General features: G+C 27.5%; 1 protein-coding gene across 1 annotated transcript in view; it reads left to right on the top strand.

Annotated features, from left to right (window-relative positions):
- LOC136085581 (uncharacterized) overlaps positions 1–20,859 on the top strand; it is a 212,984-nt gene that overhangs the window by 128,463 nt on the left and 63,662 nt on the right. Inside the window, exon 14 of the mRNA XM_065806901.1 lies at positions 3,359–3,394. Coding sequence (XP_065662973.1) covers positions 3,359–3,394 — 36 coding nt within the window. The remainder of the gene's footprint in view (positions 1–3,358; positions 3,395–20,859) is intronic.

Raw genomic sequence — 20,859 nt, 5'->3', positions numbered from 1 at the left:
TCAAATTATGTAAAAAAAGTCTACATTGTCAAAATCAACAGCTTCATCAAAAAAAAGATTTTATGAGTATCTTCCAATCCCCTTAATTTGTAGATACTTTGAATTGTGTTCTCAGGCCTCCAAGACCTTGTAGCTGAATTCTTTTTTTTGTAGAAGCTGTTGGACAGGCACTTGGCTATGAGATTTTTGAAATAAAATTATCATAAAAATCAATCAGACAATCCAGAGTAAAAGAAAGACAAAAGGCTGCTGCAATAACAATGGAAAAGAATATTTTTTTGGCAGATTCTCTATTGATGCATTGGGATGGCTAAAATATTATTGATCTTATTGAAATAGTAATCTTAATGGCCCAACAATTTAAATGAACTTGTGGTAGCTGTTTTTATTATGGGGAAAAGCTGTTCTAAAACTGAATAAAGGAACAGGAAAAGCTCAAGCAATGCATGTGTTTATGTAGTTGAGAAATGGAGTTTGCAATCACAGACTAAAGACCTTGTTCCATGCAACTGCTTGCAATATGAGGTTTCATAAAGCTGCATGTTTTATCACTCAAGAAGCTCTGGGAATTTAAATGGTCTGGATTACATGCCTTCCTCATGTCATAGAAGTTGTCTTTTTAAATATTTTTACAACTCTGTTTTGTTTAACTGCAGGTTCACCAAGTGCACTGTTCAAGCAGTTTCAGAAACAATGGCCATCAACAAACCAAGATACTTATTGTACAGCAACTGATGAAATGTTTCAATAATAGTAAAGAACAACAAAATTTCATGTTGAGGAACTTTTTTGTCTCTTGGTGTATGCAAAGGCAGCTAGAACTTTTTAGCACTCAATCCAACATATCTTGCATGATTGATGGCAAAAACCATTTACACTCTAAATATCTTTTTTTTCTCAATTCACGTTGGCAGTTTGTATATCACAGATTTGGGAATTTTGCCAGTCTTGTTTATGTCAAAAACTGGAATGAAGCACCAATTGAAATCCAAGCCATTTTTAACGGCATCAAATTTTTTCCCAAATTCTGACTACCGATTCAATGAAGACTGTTGCCAGAGAAACACTTGAAGTATTTTTAAGACAACTCTGGTCTCTCTATGAACATCTGCTTAGCTTGGCTCTTTTAGATTACAGAGAGTCAGCATCAATTAAAGAAAAGATAGTACAAAATCTACAAAAACCAGCATTGGCAAACACCCTTTGGCATGTAAATTTGGGAAGTAAAATAAAAGAGTAAATGTTGGAGGATTAGGTAACTGAAAAGACAACATCTTTTTTTGATGACTTCATGAAAGAAGACAAAAAGAAGTTTCAGACATTTTTTTAGAAACCACCAGAGCAGTGGATATCTTATCTGGTCTTCAAGAAGTTTTATTATCTAGCTGCACATATGACAGTTGTAAATATGTAGCTGAAATCAGTGATTAGTCTTATTGAGAAAATATAATGACACACTGAAGTAATGGTTGCTAACCAATGAAAAGTTTTCCTAACTCCATCACTAAGACATCACGTGTTGTAGGTTATCGACTGCAAATTTAATCCCAACCACCTGAGTTAGTTGACCAGTTAAATAAAAATAAAAACCCAAGAAAACTTTTTACACAAATAAAAAGCACCAATTTTCTTTCAATGAACTCTAGTTAGCCTTCATATTATTGTAGAATTGGTTAGCAAGTTCAATTTAAAAACAAGTATATATTAATTTTACGTGGAAAAATATGCAAAACATAATTTTGAGTAACTTTAAGAATATTTTAATTGAAAATTTTATCATCTTTTAATCATTATGAGACAAGTTTTTTCAAATTCTTCTAAAGATGGATAATTTTAGCAAAAGTTAAACTTTAAAATAATTTCCAGCATGGGTCCACATTTAGACAGCTAATGGTAGATGGGGAGGTTTGTTCATCTGTTTTGAATATTTTTTTTTTATAAAATGTTTATTTACCATTTCTTTTAAATATTGTTTGCATTGCTGCATACATTGAACCCCAAGTTACTTGATAATCTTTACTTTGACAGCCATCACTGATATCAAAGTCAAATTTGTTCTCCTTGAAAACATTTTATTTAAAGTATTGTTATTGAGGAAATTAATTGAGAAATTCTTTGCTAATTAGAGTACTGTCTTGAGAAGTGAGTAACTGAATGAAAACGCTTACTTTTATTTAAAAACATCAAATTTTCTGGAAGATTAAGAGATAAAATATACACAAGATGTAAATAAATGAACTTTACCTTTTTTTCCAATTATTTATTGGTGAGAAAGATATGATCACTAATTTTTTTTTTTATCCAGATTATATTTAAAAAAATTTTAATTATTTACAGTTTTAGTTATATAAGGAATTGATATTTCATATACAATTACTATTGTTATTATTATTCTTAGTATTATTATTGTCATTATTATTATAATTATTAATATTATTGTTATTATTATTTTTGTTTTTGTTGTTGCTGTTTTTGTTATTGTTATTAATTTGTTATATAACTATGCAGCCTATATGGCAATATAGGCTGCATAGTTATATAACAAATTAATACTGCAAACATCAACATGGTATTTTCAATCCAAATAGGTTATACCAGAATGTAACTACAGAGTTGTTTATCATTGAGCAATCACCTGAGATTTGTCATAGCACTTTTAATATATAAAAATGCAGATATAAAATAATGAAGAATAGAATGAGCTTGAACTAATTTGAAATAAGTTTAAATAAATTTAAAAAGTTATATGCATATCACAGGTTCACCAGTATCAGTTGGAAAGTATTTAAAAAGTGTGAGCATTCTAACCATGAGTAATTAAAACAAATGAAATTAGCAACTACATGATCAGCTCCATAACAATGTTTACATTATTACTGATCATGAACATCATAAACCTTTCATTTTTTACATTATTAAACTAGTTCACTCTCATCAAGGGTGCAATCAACCACTATCAAGTTGGTAGTTACTAGAAAACAATTTTTTTTTGCTTACTGCATGTGTCAATGACCACATGTAGTCAGTAAAATATAAATATATATATATATATATATATATATATATATATATATATATATATATATATATATATATACTCAACTTGTTTTTTCATTTGTCAAGGTTAGTGTTTTGGAGTTATAGAGTTGAGAGAATTTTATAACCACAAGTAGCCTCCTCATCTGTAGTGACCTTCTTGGCCTTGAGGAGGTGAATTACAAAAATATATATATATTTTTATGTATATATATATATATACATATATACACTCAAGGTTTGAGTCTTTTTTTAGTTTTAGTTTTTGTTGTGAAAACTCTTTGAAACTTTATTTTATAGCTTTGTATAAATTTTTTATTAGATAGTGGAACTCAACCAATTGTTATTCTTCCTAAAGGTATTTCAAACATTATTTTACTCCATTTTACACAAACATTTTTTATTAATTTTATTAATCTTTTTAAATTGATTTGTATGGGATATAATTGTATTAAAAGTCATTTAATTAAAATCTGTTTTGTTTATCCTTTTAAAAAATAAAACATAAAAACTTAGGACTAAAACAAAATAAATATTAGTAAATGATTTAGGTATACTTCAAAATGTTAAACATTTCAAAACTAAGGAATAAGAATAAACTAAGAAAGCTAAAATAAATTACAAAATAAATATTATAAAACAATTAAAATCTTTTAATAGGTAATTGTTTATGTTAATTCTATTGTGAAATATATATATATATTTTAAATTTATTGAATATTTATTTTAAAAAAGAAGACAAACTTTTTTATTTCGAAAAATAAATGTTTTAATTATATACTCACTGTATCAATATAGGCATTTTAGGTCAATATCTCGATAATGTAAAAATATTGGTCAAAATATTAGACCATGTCAATCTGACAAGGAAACAGCTAAAAACAAAATAAAAACCGCATTTTCTTGAGAAATTTTGATGATTTTTAAATGAAACACTCTGCGAAAAGGTTTTTAAAGTTGTGTATATGCAGGGTGTATATACTGTTATGTGTAGTATAAGTACTCATTGCTAACACATTAGTTTATGTATTGGTAAATGTAACTTGATCTATAAATGTTTAATAAATAGCAGTTTTAGAAAGTTTTATATCTTAATAATCAACAAAAAATAGTAAGACAAAATTGACATACATCAATAATAACAAATTGGCAAGATTTAAAAATTTAAGTAATTATTAATATTGTATGTAATTAAATATTGTCATAAATATCATACACATGTTTTTTTTTATTGGAAAATGTTTGAATTGACTCTCTAAATCTTCATACTTGAGTATGTGACTGCCATTTTCATCATTTTTTTTCTGTGTGATTCATTCAGTTCTGACGTTGCAAACCTCATCATTGTTTTATTTATGTTTTTGTGTTCAGTCTCAGGGGTTTGTTCACTGAAAACACACAAGTATACTTGTTTTCTTACAATAAAAGAAGCAAGATAGGCTTGTATTATGCGGAATTTCCAGCTCAGGCTGAAAGAGTACTTTGCATGATTCTTAAGATAGTTTTCATTTTGGTTACAAAAACATTCGTTGATGTCTTTACTAAAATCTGGTGATAGCTCCATTCCAAAACAGCCCTTAGTGACTAAAAAAATGATTTAATAATTATATATAGGCTGCTTTTTTTTTGTATACATTTTACCCTCAATTAATTGTTACCTGTTCTAAACTTGTTCTGAATGTTTTAATACAGGGTATAATGTGAGGGGGACATATATCTCTAAGTTCATCTAATCAAGACAGGACTTTGTGAAAATTAGGTACATCATACCCTTCTCCATTATATCCATATCTGATAACTGCTTTACTCAACAAATAGTTTTTAGTTAACTCATCAGCCATTAGCACATCTGTAACTTGAGTCAATATATGCTCAAATAAATGCAGTTCAGGAGGTGGTACTATGTCAATTACCATAGTCTCTGGATTTTCTTGTTGCAAACATCAACCAGCAACATTTTTGTAAATATGCATGTTCTTGCACTGCTCACTGTCTTCAACATGCTTTAGGTACCAGTCATTAAGACTTTGAAACATTCTTAACTGGCCAGTGGATTCCTTTTTTGTTTCTTTACAATAGCAACAGGCAAACTTTCTGCCATGCCCCTAACAATAAAAATTCAATATTTTTAATGAATTTTATTTAAATATAAAATGCTTATACATAAAATAGTTATTTTAGTTTCTAATAAAATAACTTACTAAAAGACCCAACATACTGTTGATTAACTTGAGATTTGCTGCCACATAAAACTTCTGTTCATTTAATTTTTGTCATCTTAATTATTCTTCCTAAGTTATAATTGCTCTCTTAAACGCCATGTGCAATGGCCAAAATTTGTACTTTATTGACGCCAGTGTGCTTAAAGTTTTTATAATCATGTTTCATTTACTAGTTTCCATGGTTCAGGAATATATACGACATCTTTTATAATTAGTACAAAAGCCTTCTTTTTACCAACCTAAACAATTTTATCAGAAGATATACTTAAAAGAGAGAATATTCATAATACTTAAAGCAATGTTTAAAATATGTAGTAGCTACCTTATAAGTGCGCTGAAATTCAATTGTCTGATTGTGTCAATACTTTTCAAAAAAGAAAGACTTGTCTTTAATGATCTTTGACACATTTGACTCAATACCTTTGTGCCCTAAGTCTTTCCTAATTTTGGTTATCATACAATCTATAGCTGTCATTGGAAGGTCTGTTTTCCTTTTTATGTTGAATAACGTGTTGGTAGAAATTTCCCTCAGTGATGCCTGTTTTGGATACAAATTTACTTTCATTGAAATGCCATCTATTCCGAAAATAAATTTTATTATAATAATTACATTTAAAAATTTACTTAATCAAGTTTAAAATGAAACTTACTTGTTGCAAGATTTAGTGTTTTGCTTCCCTCTGTTGCAGCCATTTTCTTCAATACAGAAGATACATTCATCTGGAAAATCTTTGAACCTTCCAATTGTATAACATACTGTAGATTTCGAATTTTATCCCTCTGTCTACATGAATGCCTGATACCCTTCCCCATCTTTTAATGGCAATGCAAGCAAAAGGATTCATCAAGGTCTACAGAGTTACTTTGTTCAGTTGATGTTTTCATTTATAAACTCTCATAGGTTTAATTTTATGGCTTCTTGTATCTAGTCGAATCTTGCAAATCGGACATTTACATAATGATCTATCTGCAACAGCTATTCTTTCCAGTTTTTGAAAACAGATGCAATTTTTTTGTAGGACTCTTCTACTGATTTACCAATACTTAAATCTTTTTTAAAGTTTTTAAAATTGCAAACTTCTGAGTAGTTTTATGTCAAGCTTAAAAGGGCATATTACAAATTTATAAAATCCTATTAACTATACTTGCCTTCTTTAAATAGAAACTTGTAACACAAGTGCCAAAAATACCAGATGGGCGAGTATTCATTTCCAACTTTATCAATTCTGGCTTTTGTTTTAAGTATTGTACATTTTCTGTCCTTATTTAGGCAACTGGATATATCACTTTTTGATGTTTTGAATGACATCTAGCTCTCGTCAAATTCATTTAAACTAAACTTTTAGATTTTCGTATAATTTTTTAAAATCTATCTAATAAAATAATTTTAATCAAAACCTTTTCTATACTTTAACTAATCTAAATTTATATTCAAATGGTTTACATTTAAATTGAGCAAAGAATTATAAACTTACAATAATATACTCAAATGTCATTGTTTTTTATTAAAGAACCCATGTTAAACTGCGTAAGTACATATATATATATATATATATATATATATATATATATATATATATATATATATATGTATATATATATATTATATATATATGTATATGTATATATATATATATATATATATATATATATATATATATATATATATATATATATATATATATATATATATATAAATTAAACATGAAAAATATATATGTGACGTAAATGATTATATACACATGGTGTATACAATGATTATTTTAATTAACACTATACAGTGTATTCATCCTATATCCACCCTATATTGAAAAATCTTTCAAGAAGATGCGGTTTTTATTTTGTTTTCAGTTGTTTCCTTGTCAGGTTGACAGTACAAAAACCAATCAAAAAAGCCATTAAAGTTTAAAATTTTCCATTTGAACAATAGTAAAAGCAATTACAGTAAATTTAAAAATATAAGGTCACTTATATTTTTTAGCAATTACTTAAGTTACTTTCTATCTTTGAAAAGAAATAAAAAAAAGTAGAGAGTTTATTTTTATTTGGAGTACATTGCATAAGAAAAATAAATAGAAAATATATTTTATTTTGGTACCAAAATTAATAAAACAAGAGGTGAAAAAATAATAAAAAAGATGTGTCAAAAATATAAGGTCACGCTTTAACTGAGTTTTTTGCATGACCACAACAAGCTTTTAGGTAGGCTCAAATAGGTTTAAGTATAGATTTAATCAGATGCATACATATTTCCTTTGGAATTTTGTTCCAAACTTTACAGTGCAAGTTTCAAATGCGCAAAATTTTTCCATATTCTGTCTTGATAATTTCTGGTCAGGATAAAGGATGTTGTCTTTGAAACTACTCTTTGGCCAAATTGGCAGTTTGTTTCGTTGTGTAATCTTGTGAGAAAATCAAATTTATAAGCCTTCCAAAAATAATATAGGAATTGTTGAAAGCTTTTTTCCTAATTCCTTTCCTAGTTATACTAAGTAATTCATTCTGTATAAATTTTGAAATCTTATCTTCTTATGAGAATTATATCCACATATACCACATATGAGACACCACCGCCTTGTAATCTTGATAAACAAAATCTTTCTTTATATTCTCTGAAACTAATCTTCACACAATAATTCTTGATTTAGAGTTTGCCACCTCAAAATTTGATTCATCAATAAAAATGACCTTAAACCAATCTTCCCATGAAGTCTTTCTTTACCCCACTTTTATCTTTTAATTCTACCTGTCACCCTTAAAAGAGGTTTTCTTGCAGCAACATAGGATTCAACACCTTTTTTATTGAGACACCTTCTAACTGTGCTATAACTAATACTAACAAAACCAGCCATATTACTTAACTCAGCTCTCAGTTCTTTGTAGCTAACTTTAGGATCTTCCCTCACTCTTTGATATAATAAGCTTTGATCCTTAGGATTAAGTTTTGACAGCCTTCTATCTTTGATTTGACTTGTTGTGATACCAATTTTTTCCCCATTTTTTTACTTTAGATGTGCTAAGAATTGACTAATTTAAATATATCTTGATATACTGGTCAGAAATTAACTTTTTTTTTCATATTATTTATTTGAAGTTTGTATTGCTCAAAACAAATATTAAGTTTAAATTAACTGACCATATAATTTTGACACATTTTTCAAATAGTAATACAAATGATTGCTTTAATTTACCATTAAATTACTCTATAAGATTAATAAAACCAACTAGTGCTAAAAAACTAATTGATTAGTTAACTCAAAAGTTAAAAAATGTTTTTAATTACCAATTACTTGAAAAATTATTTAGGAGATAATTGAGTAGTTGTCAAAATAAATCTAATTAACTTAATGTTTTTGAAAGCAAATGTAATTTAATGAAATGAAAGAAAAATCAAAAATGATTATTTAGACCATCAGCATAACTCTGTGATGATTAACTTGTTTGCTCATATTTGAATTTTGCCACTACGTAACAAACTTTCCTTAATTTTAAAGCCTCATTTAATAACTGCTTTATCTAGAACTAAAAAGCATTCATTACTAAATTTAAAGAAGCATGTTTCATTGGAATGAAGGTGATTAAATGTGTGGGAGTTTTGATCCCTCCTATAGTGTTCAAATAATTGAGTTTTAAAATAACAAGATATCTTGCCATTGTAATCAGAGTTGCATTCTGCCCACATAAATTTGTAAACTACCAAAGATTTAAATTCAATAGGAAAGAGACGTTTATAATAAAAAAAGTGAGATGTTTTAATTGATGTAAAAAAAAAGTTTTAAAGAAACTGGTTGACGGTATCTTTTGATAACGAGATTAACTTTTGTTTTGTAATATCAAAAATTTTGCCTATATAAGGAAGTTTGAAATAACATATGGTTTCTTTTTGTCCATCAGGAAATATTTTAGTAGAAGATTTAATCATATAAGATGTATACATTTTATTAGGAAACCAGGTTGGGTACATAGTTGTTTTTAATGTTTTAAAGAGATTAAAAATACCAGAGCAAAAACCACATTTTGTTTTGTTAGTTTAGATCAGTCAAATAAACATTAAATGAGACCTGCCTTAAATGCAAAAAAGTAAAACTAAAAAAAAAGTATAAAGCCCAGAGTAAATATTGTTATGAAAAATTGTTGTTAAAATTGAATTTTTGGTTTTAGATATATAATTACATCTAAAAAAGATTCTTTGGATTTTTCTATTGTAAAAAAGTCTATTTGTGTCAGGTATTAATGTAATCAAAAAAAGTGGAAGAAATTGCAAAGTGAAATATTTTTTTTATATTAGCTTTGTTAATTTTTAAATTAGGGTTACTGTTATGTATGAAATTTACTGCTATGTAAATGGTTTCGTGTAATGGGGTGCTGGTAAATAAATTAGACACAATGTGCAATATGAAATATTGATAGATTAGCACTATTGATATCAATAAGATACAAAAGTAAACCCTTTGTGCGGAATGATAATAAGGTATAAGAAAGATTAAAAAATAACATTAAAATTTTACAAGGTAATAATTATATGTACAAATGATGAGACTATATATAGTGTCAAAGAGCCAAATATGAACAAACAAGTTAATTGTATCAGAGAAACGCAGCAGTCTAAATCATCAATAATCTTTTCTTTCTTTTTTTTTATTGTTTGCTTTTTCTATTGTTTTACTGGAAACTCTTTAAACTTTAGTTGCTGCTTTTATTGGTTTATGTAAAATTAATAATAAAATTTTTTTTTTTTGCATGAAAATTTGTCTTTTTAAACTGATGATGACTAGTACATAGTCAAAACATGTATTTTCTAAAAATGAAAATGTTTGTTTTTAGTTTTGTTTTTATACTAAATCAATATTTAATTTTAATAGTTTACAATTATTATAAATGAAATAAAGTTAATGAAAGTAGTTATAAGTATTCCTAATTTTTTCTAAACAATTTTACATTATTTAATGATCCTACTTTTATTTTTTTAGTAGTTTTTGCAGGCATTTTGGTTTTGCAGTAAAGTTGACAGAAAAGTCAATTTTACCCTAATAATCAGGGGTGCCGTGAGCATTTATGTTTATACTTATGTCAAATAAGGATGCTTTGCAAAAAATTGCGGTGAATAAAGCTTGGGAACAAAAAGCCCCAAAATTGTCCCTCCCCCCACTGCCTTAAATGTGAGAGCAACAAGTTGATGAAATATTTTTTGTACTATTTTTAACTAGACTTATATTCATCAATAAATTTTAAGTTTCATAGTATTATCTCTCAGCGTTCAAAAGTTATGACAATATAAAATTTGCAACCCCCTTAAATTGAGGGGGGTTTAAACTCTATATCGTCATAATTTTTGAACGCTAAAATATTTAATTATGAAATTAAAATAAGACTCATATAAAATAAAATGGCAGTATAATCTACCTTATAAAAGGCTATCTTGCATACTAGTTCACTATTTTCTAATATGGTTAAAGATTTTAAATAAAAATCAAGTTTTTTTAATATAAATCTACAAAATCTATTTTTTTTTACCACCATTTCAAAATAAAATCTGCAAACATGTAATGATAAAATAAATAGTATAGTAGTATACAATAAAAATGGTTTATTGCTAAAGTTCCTTAGATTTTATTCCATTCTTTCTATTTCAATAATTTTGTCATTATTACACTAGTCATCATACATTCATTTTATTTCACAAACTTTTTAAATTTTTAATGATTGATGTAATTAAAGATATGATTAACTTTAGTGAACTTGAATTGTGCCATATTTCTTTTAAAAATAAAAAATCTTTATCCAAGTATTCATAAATAGAGTATTTTACATCATTGCCAATAATACAAAACTTATTGGTAATACATATTGGTAAGTGTTACTAACATTTTTAATACTCTTAAACATTCCTTTATTACGTCACCCATTTTAGCTTTTCCAGACTTTGAGAAAGTTATTAAAGAACAACATAATGATCCCTATTGTGCCAACCTAGTGTCATATCTAGCCAAGAAATAACTACCTGAAGACTTAAAGGAGACAAAGAAAGTCTTAGCATTGGAAGGTAACTATCACTTAGATGAGAATGGTTTGCTATTTCATCATGAATCAAAAGCCTCAAAAAGTCTCACCCAGTTGGTCGTACCGCAGTCTTTCATATCTGAATTAATGACCTAGGCCCACAATAAACCATGTGGAGTTCACTCATCACAGTTCTAATCTTTTCATAGGTTTTTCATATAAAAACCTATGAAAAGATTAGAACCAATTACTTTTAAGTTGGTATGTACAACAACATACAAACTTGGGTGAAATCGAGATCCAACTGTGCTCAATGAAAACGGAATCCGGCACCGAGCAAAGCACCCCTACTAATGATTCCTGTTGAAGGACCATGGGGTGATATTGCAGCTAATTTTCTGTGACCATACCCACCATCATTAAGAGGAAACCGCTACATAGCAGTTTTTGGCTCCTTGTTACCAAGTATTTGGAAGCTTTTACAGTATCTACCATTGTTACAACAACAATTGCAGAATTATTGGTTGATAACATTGTGTTTAGGCATGGAGTGCCAAGATGATTTGTAACAGATAGAGTTAGCAACTTTACTAGCAAGTATGATAATTTATCCTAGCAAGTTACGTTACTAGCAAGTTGATAACTTTAAGGCCTGTCCCTTGGGTATATATTGCACCACACACCATGATCTTTGTGGGGAATTTTACTACCTGATGGAGACAATCTTTACCAAGCTTTTCTCCTAGTCATCTTCTTACAGTCTGGACACAGTCATCTAATACTTGGATGGCAGATTCATCTGAAAAGATGACTTTTGACTTTTTGCTTGCTTTATTTTTCTCAGTAAGTCGAGGTTTTTATTTGTGCGGTAAGCTTGAAGCCCAGCTTCCAGCAATCTTGGATTAACAGTCAACCGTCTTGTCTTAACACCTTCCTCTTGCAAAATAGCAGCAATTTTTTTAAATGAAGCTTTTCTGTTGGATTGACACAGCTTTACAATTTTTCTGTCTGTTCAAGCAGTTGTTTTTCTCTTACTGCCTAATTTTCCAATCCTCTTTGCCTTAAGATCCTTGTCTTTATCAAGTGCTTTCTTCATTCTGCATACAGATGAGGTCAATACCTTTAATATTTTTGCTACTTCCTTCTGGCTCATTTTTGAATTTTTCAGTAAAACTTGAATTTGTCCCTCTTTTCTGGGACTCATCACTTTTTTTCTTGATCATATGGTCTAGGAAAAGGGTACTCCTGTATTAACCTACTTTTATAATCCTTCATCACTTGCAGTTCTCAACTTTTTTAAAAAAACCTATGAAGCTTATGTGCAAGCAGTGCTATAATTTTGTCCTCCAGATTTAAGTTTTCACTTTTTAAAAGATGTAAGTTGCATAAAAAAAGTCCAAAATTGTTTTACCAGAACTGTCTGCAAAAAATGTTGAGTATTGCAGAGTTTAGTTTGATCTATTCAAGACTTAAGAAATTGTGCATAATCTTGTTGATTTACTTTTCTGATTTTTTTACTTTTTCAAAGTAAAAATATTTTAGAAACCATTCACAAAAGTTTACACCACCTAATAGATACACTAATGATACAAGAAGATTTTTTCAGAGCAAATATCATCAGCCGAGAATCAAGAGGCCGTATCTCCACTTTTTGTGATTTAGAGTAATTCAATTTTCAAATTTTAGGGCACAAATATTGACTGTTGATCTTTTTGTAAAATAATTATATTTTCAAGTCTAATAGTAAATTAAGTCTTATTTTTATTAGAAGTAATAAAACATTGTTTGAAAGTGTGGTTTCAATCTAAAAATGTTGCAAAACTGAACCTAGTTGTGGACATGCAGCCTTCTGATTTGTATTCCTTTAAACTTTAATAAACAGTGTTTTTCAGAAAGCGGTATATATGATTACTCTCGGGTGATTAAGTTTAAGTCTACATTTAATAAACAGGAAGGAGGTGGGTGGGGTTCTTCATAAAAATATGGGAATTTTTTACATAAAATGAATAAACAATTTAATTTTAGAGTGACTTGCCTTTAAATGCTTATTTTTAAACAGTTGTTTTATTATAGTTATGTATAATTTAGTATTATTGCATTTAGTTTTATACTATGGTGCGAAACAAAAATCAACCTAAATTGGAAAAATTAAAACTTACAATATTTTTTAAATGCCAATGATTTTGAAAGCCCAATTACACTTTAAGTTTTTATTCTTATCAGGACTGATATATATTTTTATAATAAATGTCTCCTCCCATGTTTTAAGAAGTAATTTTTTTAAATTGGAATTTAAAAAAACACTGGAAAAGCAATTTGTTTATAGTTTGCCTAGAAAGTTTTAAAATAAACTTTCTAGGCAAACTATAAATAAATTGCTTTTCCAGTTTTGGTGAGACTTGAACTCTATTTTTACGCTATTTTGCAGTTGTTAGCCCTTCATGGTAAATTATTTTTTAAATATTTTAATGCAGTTTTGAAAAGCATTAAACCAAAAAAAGTTAGCTAAACAATTTTTTGTTTGCAAGGGTCAGTTTTGTTGATGCAAAAACTGTACAAATAATAAATAATACAAAATTAATTTCAGAATTAAAAAAATGTATATATACTTAATTATGTTGGTTACAATTTTTAAGCTGGTTGCAAATGTATTTTTAAGCTGGTTGCAAATGTAATGTGATTTATTGCTGGTAGTAAATATAAATTAAAGACTAATCCAAACATTCTGTTTTTATTGAAAACAGCCTGCAAATTAAAATTTATAAGATAATTTTTTTTATTTGATATAGTTTTGTAAAAAGTACAATAAAAGATAGCCGGAAACAAAAATTGATAACAGTTAACTTTAAAAACTAGGTGAATGTTTGTAAGGCTGATGACATATATTCTTTGTCTTGAAGTGGCATGAACTTTAATATCGATTTTAGATCTTTTACTTTTTCTTTTGAGATTTCTTACTTATTTTAAGCACCTTTATATAGTTTGCAATTTTTTGATTATTTGAATTTTAGTGTCTGGTGTTATAGTTAAGAATATTTTCCAACTTCCATTCAAAACTAAACTATTCAACACTATATGGCTTATCTGCTGAGTATTTAAGTATCTTTACTTTAGCATATCAAACATCTTTAAGCAATTTATAATTCTTAGCAATCGTTTGAAAGTTCATCATCGGCTCTTTAATTTGAATCAACTTGATTGGATTCTTTTAAGGTATGTATTTTAGAATTCTGACAAGGCCTATTGGACTGTAAACTTCAGCTACTTCCATATTTCTTTCAATAATACGATGTAAACTATCTATCTCCTGGATAACACTATGTCTTGGCTCTCAAAATTACTAAATTGTTGTTTTAATTTGTGGATGATTTTGCATGAAAGTTAAAGTTAAAAGAAAATTAAATGAAAAAGAGTCTTTTGTTTGTAAAAAAAGTTTGAAACATTTACTGTTGGAAGGCTGAAAACCTTTTTTGTATTGAAGCAAATAACACACTTGCTTTTATTGAGCCTATCACAATTACGTTCTTCATTAGTTTCAGCTTAGTTTTTTGTATGAATTTTATATTCATATTCATACTTTCACATTTATCACTATCTTTTTTTAGTTTATGAACTTCAATTTTGAACTCTGTGCTAAATATTGATCTATATATACTTTTTTTTAAGGAATAACATTGTCAGAAACGCTTTTTTCACAATCTTTCTCATACAAAGAGCTCATATTCAGATTTTCTTGAATGTATTTGTTTTATATTTTTGCAACAAAAGTGACTGTCGATTCTAGGAAGACTTTGAATATGCTTACGTACAGAATCTTTAATGTAAATTTGAACAGTTATGTGATAACAATAGAGGGTTACCAGTTGTTTAACAGCGTGAAAAAAGTCTTGGCTAATCTGATTGGTCAAAGGATATACAGCCAGTTGATAATAACAGTCATCACTTTATTAGACATACAGCCTTCTGGTTCTATGATTTTGGTGACTAGAATCACTCAAAACGCAGATTTCATTGTAAAGACCATTTTTTAGTAATAAATAGAAAAAAAGTCATAACTGGCTTCTTAGTTCTTGGCTGGTGATAAATATATATATATATATATATATATATATATATATATATATATATATATATATATATATATATATATATATATATATATATATATATATATATATATATATATATACACATAACATATATCATATATAATATATATATATATATCATGTATAATATATATATCATATATAATATATATATCATATAAAATATATATATATATATCATATATAATATATATCATATATAATATATATATATATCATATATAATATATATATCATATATAATATATATATATCATATGTAATATATATATATCATATATAATGTGTATATATAAATATATAAATAACATATATATAATATGTATATACAACCCTCGGAATTAGGGTCGGCATTTGGCATGCCAACCTACCTGCCGACCTAAAAGTGTTTGAGGTCACCAAAAAATTTCCAACCTCGTTTCTATGTTTTAAGGTAAGACCTTTGCATCAAATTATTTTTGCGAACCTGCTGCTGACCTCTAAAAGATTGAGGTTGGCAAGTTATTGCCAATCTTATATTTCTTAATTCTGAGGGTTATATATAAAAGCATATATATAATGTATATAGGGAAAGTCAGAGAGCCCCGGTCAATGGGTAACTTCGGACACTTAAGGTACAGCTTAAAATAAAGAAGCTATGTGATTTTAAATACTATAAAAACATTTTTTGAGTGAAAATATTGTACATGCAAAATATCATAATATGCCAAAGCAATTGACTGGGAGTGCAATATTATGTTTCTAGTCAAAAGATGAGAGATGTATCATCATATTTGATTCACATATTAATATACCTAATTTTTATGAAAACTAGTAACTTTTTATTGATTAAAGATATAATTATTTACAATAGTTATTAAAAAAAAAAAGTTTGTTTAATACATTAAGTCACTAGTTTTAAAACTAGTATTTGTGAATGAGGTATAATCGGGTGGTATCAGACACATGTTTAGAGGATGTTTCTGGTCAACAGAATCTTTTTACATAAAATAAGAAACTTTTTTTATATAAATGTTAACAAATTTAACATAATACATAAAACTATAATAATAATTTATTTAATTTCAATAAAAAAGCCTTAGATTTGAAAAAAGTGTTTCAAAGTGTTTATTTTCATTAGTAAAGAGCAAATGTTTATATTTCTAAATGATGACATTTTTATTTCCATTTCTTATAAAACAGAGGCAATTTTTAAAAGCAAATTTTTAAAGCAATTTTTTTTAAATGCGTTGAGAACAGTCCAATGCTATATAATTATATATCATATTTGTGTCACACTATTAAAAAAAAAAGTAAAAAAATAGAATGGTTAAGCTATGTGTCATGGGCTACCCTTTAACTTTGAAACATGCTTTTTTTCTAATATTTTTTCTTTTATAATTTGTATATTAATAAGGTAATCAATAATTATTTTTTTTGTTTATAATTTCATACATGAATATTTAAACTTTAAAAAAAGTCTTTTGACACTTTGTTTTCTGTGAGTGCATGTGGACAATCTGTTTTTTTCTTAAGTGATTATAAATTTTGTATTACCTAGTTGAACTAAAAGAATTTAACAGAGTAATACCAATGTATGTTTATTAAAATTGCTCACTTCTGTAACAGATTGGGGCTTGCAGAGGCTTGTGAATTTAAACTCCAATGAAACTCAGTTATTTACTGACACTCTGGCCCTTTCAAAAATTACAATTAGTCTTCTCTCTATTAGTAACAAGGTCTTTTTGTCCTTAATCAATAAATGTATTGTTTGAATCTATAACTCTCTGACAATCAGTATAAATTTTGATTTCATTCTACAACTTACTTTGTTACTGTTGTAAATGAAAGATTCCATCATACATTAAATGGAGGCAGCAAGGCAAGAACTATTGCTCTTGAAATATGAAAGGCTTGTTAATGTCTTGCATGCTACTTTTCTTTCATATACTTGCTTCAAATGGTGTCACTTATTCTTCTACTTTGCATCTTAAGATTATCCTTCAAAATTATCACTACTCATGCCTACTTGCCACTAACTTGCCTCTCATAGAAAACGTATTTACAATTGCTAAGCTAGAATGTGCTAAGATTGCATCATTTGTGCTTGCCATATCTTACTTTTGATACCATTATCTACCTCAACAAATCTCTTGTTCGTCCCTATATGGAATTTTGTTGTAATATTTGGGCTAGTTCTTCGTATGATTCTTTCTCTTTTAAAAAAGGTCCAAAAATGCATTTTAAATGTAGTTGGACCTGCACTGAATTTGCCAAGTCTAAGCCACTCATTCATTGTTGTAATGTTACATCTCTTTTTCTTTTCTACAAATTCTATCATGGTTGTTGCTCAAACAAGCTATTGTTTTTAATTCCATCAACCAAAATACTTTTTTGCTTGACTCATCATTGAGCAAAGATGCATGATTTTACTGATTCTGTCCCTTTATACTCTAAAACTTTTATTCATCCAGTTTTTTACCCCTCACATCAATGCTTTGGCTCTCTCTCCTTTCTTCTGTTTCCTCAACTAATACAACCTACAACTTTTTAAGTCTTCTGTCAACCTTGCTCTTTAACAACGTTCTTTGTTTTTATAACTCCTAACTTTATAGTGATTACTCCCAACCTTGTTGGGACTGCATTAGTTAAAAAAATTAAAAGCTTATTCTTTTTAATTACTTTTGAAGTTTAAGTTTTAAACTTTGAATTTTTAATATATAATCCACCTTTCAAAATTGAAACTACTCTAAAGTTTTACACATAGGTGATGATACAAAATTCTAACTACAATACAGTTGTATTTTGGTTTTCTATTAATTATTTCTAACTAAGGTTTTTCAATAAAATCAATTTCAATATCAGATCTTTGAAAATAATTATTTATATGCACACAAACTCTGCCATTATAAAAGTTAAAAAGATTAAAAAAATTAATTTGAAAGAGTTTTAAAAAGAGTTTTCTTTTAATTTTTTAAACTAATTTACTTATTTTTTATTTTACTCTTCTTTCAGTTGTTGATTTAGAGATGAAACATCAAGATAAGTTTAGTTTAAATATTGCTGGTAAAAAAAGTTTAAAAAAAAAAGTTTTTATAATAAATTTAATTTGATGTGACTGTTGGTATTTTAGTAAAGAATTTTTAATTGATGGAATATGTGTCTTTTATAATTGAAGTTTCTCTAAAAAATTACCTCAAAATAATCGTGTTAAGTCTTATAATAATAATAATAGTATTAATAATAACTTTTTATTGCTGAAATTTAACAAAATAACATTCAAAATACTTTCTATATAATAATTTATACATAACAATCAAAATTTTTATAATTTTAAATGAGAGTGTGTAGTAAGCACACTCTAAAACGCCGGTGACTATATATTCGCTTACAATATATTCGTCTAGTCATATTTTGAATGTTTTCACTGATGTAGATAACACAATAGATAGAGGAAGACAATTTCATACAGTGGCTATTCTATTAAAAATGAAATCCTCCCTTGAATGGACAACATTCTTTTATTAGTTCCTTTTTGAATTGAATGGGATTTTTTCTGCAGATTGCTCTATTAACCATGATTATGAAGCCTCACTTTTATTTTAGTAAAGTTTTATATTACAGTAAATATTATTTTATTTTACTTGATGTACCTATACAAGTATAAACTTAGACTTATGAATATCGAAAAATAGTTTTTTACTTTGGTCTTTTATATCAGATCATTAAATAATGAAAGAAACAAAAAATAAAGATATTTCAATAGATATAGAGAACAAACTTGTGAAATATGCTTTAACAACTGCTTGTCTTTTAAATTATAAATTCTCTTCTCCACACCAAGTAAGAGAAGCTTGGCAAACAATACCAAATTACCATCATATTTATCTAATATTAGTTAGGTAATTATTTTTTATACTCCTCATTTTATTTTCATTTTAATCATTTTATTAAAAAACCTGGAATTTTCTTTATTTCAAAAAATATCAAAATAAAGTTATTTTATTGGGAAAAAAAACAAACACAAATGTTTGACACGCCTAAAAACATTTTAGAGTGTGTTAGTTTATTATATAATAAAAAAGGATCATTAAGAAATTAAACTGACCATTATAAAAGAAAGATTAAGTGAGACTTACAATTATCAGATGACATAAAAGTAGTTTTTGAATTTTGATCTATAAAACCATGGGTAGGGATGGCAATCCCGGGATCCCGAAATCCCGGGATTACAGACAAATTCATGATCCCGAAATCCCGGGATTACAGACAAATTCATGATCCCGAAATCCCGGGATTAGTCTCTAAAATTTCCCGGGATTTCGGGAAAAAATAAACAATAAATAAAAACAAAAATTGATTAAACTTTATTTATTTAAAATGTCTAAATTTTCGCTATAAAATTTGTTGAGCTGCTTATTCTCCATGCAATGTTTTCCTTTTATTTTTTAAATTCTTAACGTTGGCGTGATTGTCACAAGTTCTTTAACATTAAAAGTTATCAAATACGGAAGGTATATTAAATAAACTTTATTTATTAATTCGAAGTATAATTGTTTTCACATAAGTTCATTTTGAATTATGAATAAAGATAATTAGTCAATAAATAGCTTAAAATATAACTTTTTTTTTTCAATAAGATAGAAATTAGCCTAATATCATGACTAACTACGCTGAATTCAACAGCACAAATCTCATATGGAAACATTTTTTAAAAGGAGCAGATGAAACAGCCTTATGCAAAGTAATTACATGCAAAAAAATGTTAAAAATTGCTGGTGGTTCAACGAAAGGTCTTTATACCCATTTACTTTCCATACATAAAATTAAATTAACATCGCAGGAATCAAGTTTATCCACAACACCTTCAACTTCAAAAGAATTATTAGAACCGAAAAATAAAAAACCGAAAATCACAAGTTATTTTCCAACAACATTGAAAAAAGATGAATGCCTACCTGAAGTATTTGCCCGTATGGCAGCAAAAGATGGTATATCATTTAATACAAGTTGCAACTCTTCTGATATACTAGCTGGGTTAGTTGCACGAGGCTTTAAAAATGTCCCAAAATCACGAAACACTATTCGAAAAATGGTGTTAGACTACTATGAACAGGTTAAAAAACTAGTTATAAAGGAAATAATTGATCAAATATCAAGAGGCTTCAAGTTTTCCTTAACGCTTGATGAGTGGACTTCTTTTGGAAACTGCAGATACATGAATGTGAATGTACACGAGTTGAAAAGTTATTGGAATTTAGGTTTGATTCGCATTTTAGGATCTAAGCCAGCAGAAAAGTGCGTTTCACTTCTAAACGAAAGACTCAACAATTTTAAAATAAAACTTGAGGACGATATCATTGGTATTACCACGGATGGTGCAAGCGTCATGAAGAAACTTGGAAAAATTATAGAAAGTGATCAACAACTATGCTTTGCCCACGCTCTACAGCTGGCAGTAATATCAGTTCTTTATAAAAATGACCCCAATTACTTGGAAATCGATGAAATTT

Source organism: Hydra vulgaris, chromosome 09 (genome assembly GCF_038396675.1).
Source record: "Hydra vulgaris chromosome 09, alternate assembly HydraT2T_AEP".
Lineage (NCBI taxonomy): Eukaryota > Metazoa > Cnidaria > Hydrozoa > Anthoathecata > Hydridae > Hydra > Hydra vulgaris.
The sequence above is the reverse complement of the archived record's forward strand: the minus strand, read 5'-3'. Positions and strand labels throughout refer to the sequence as shown.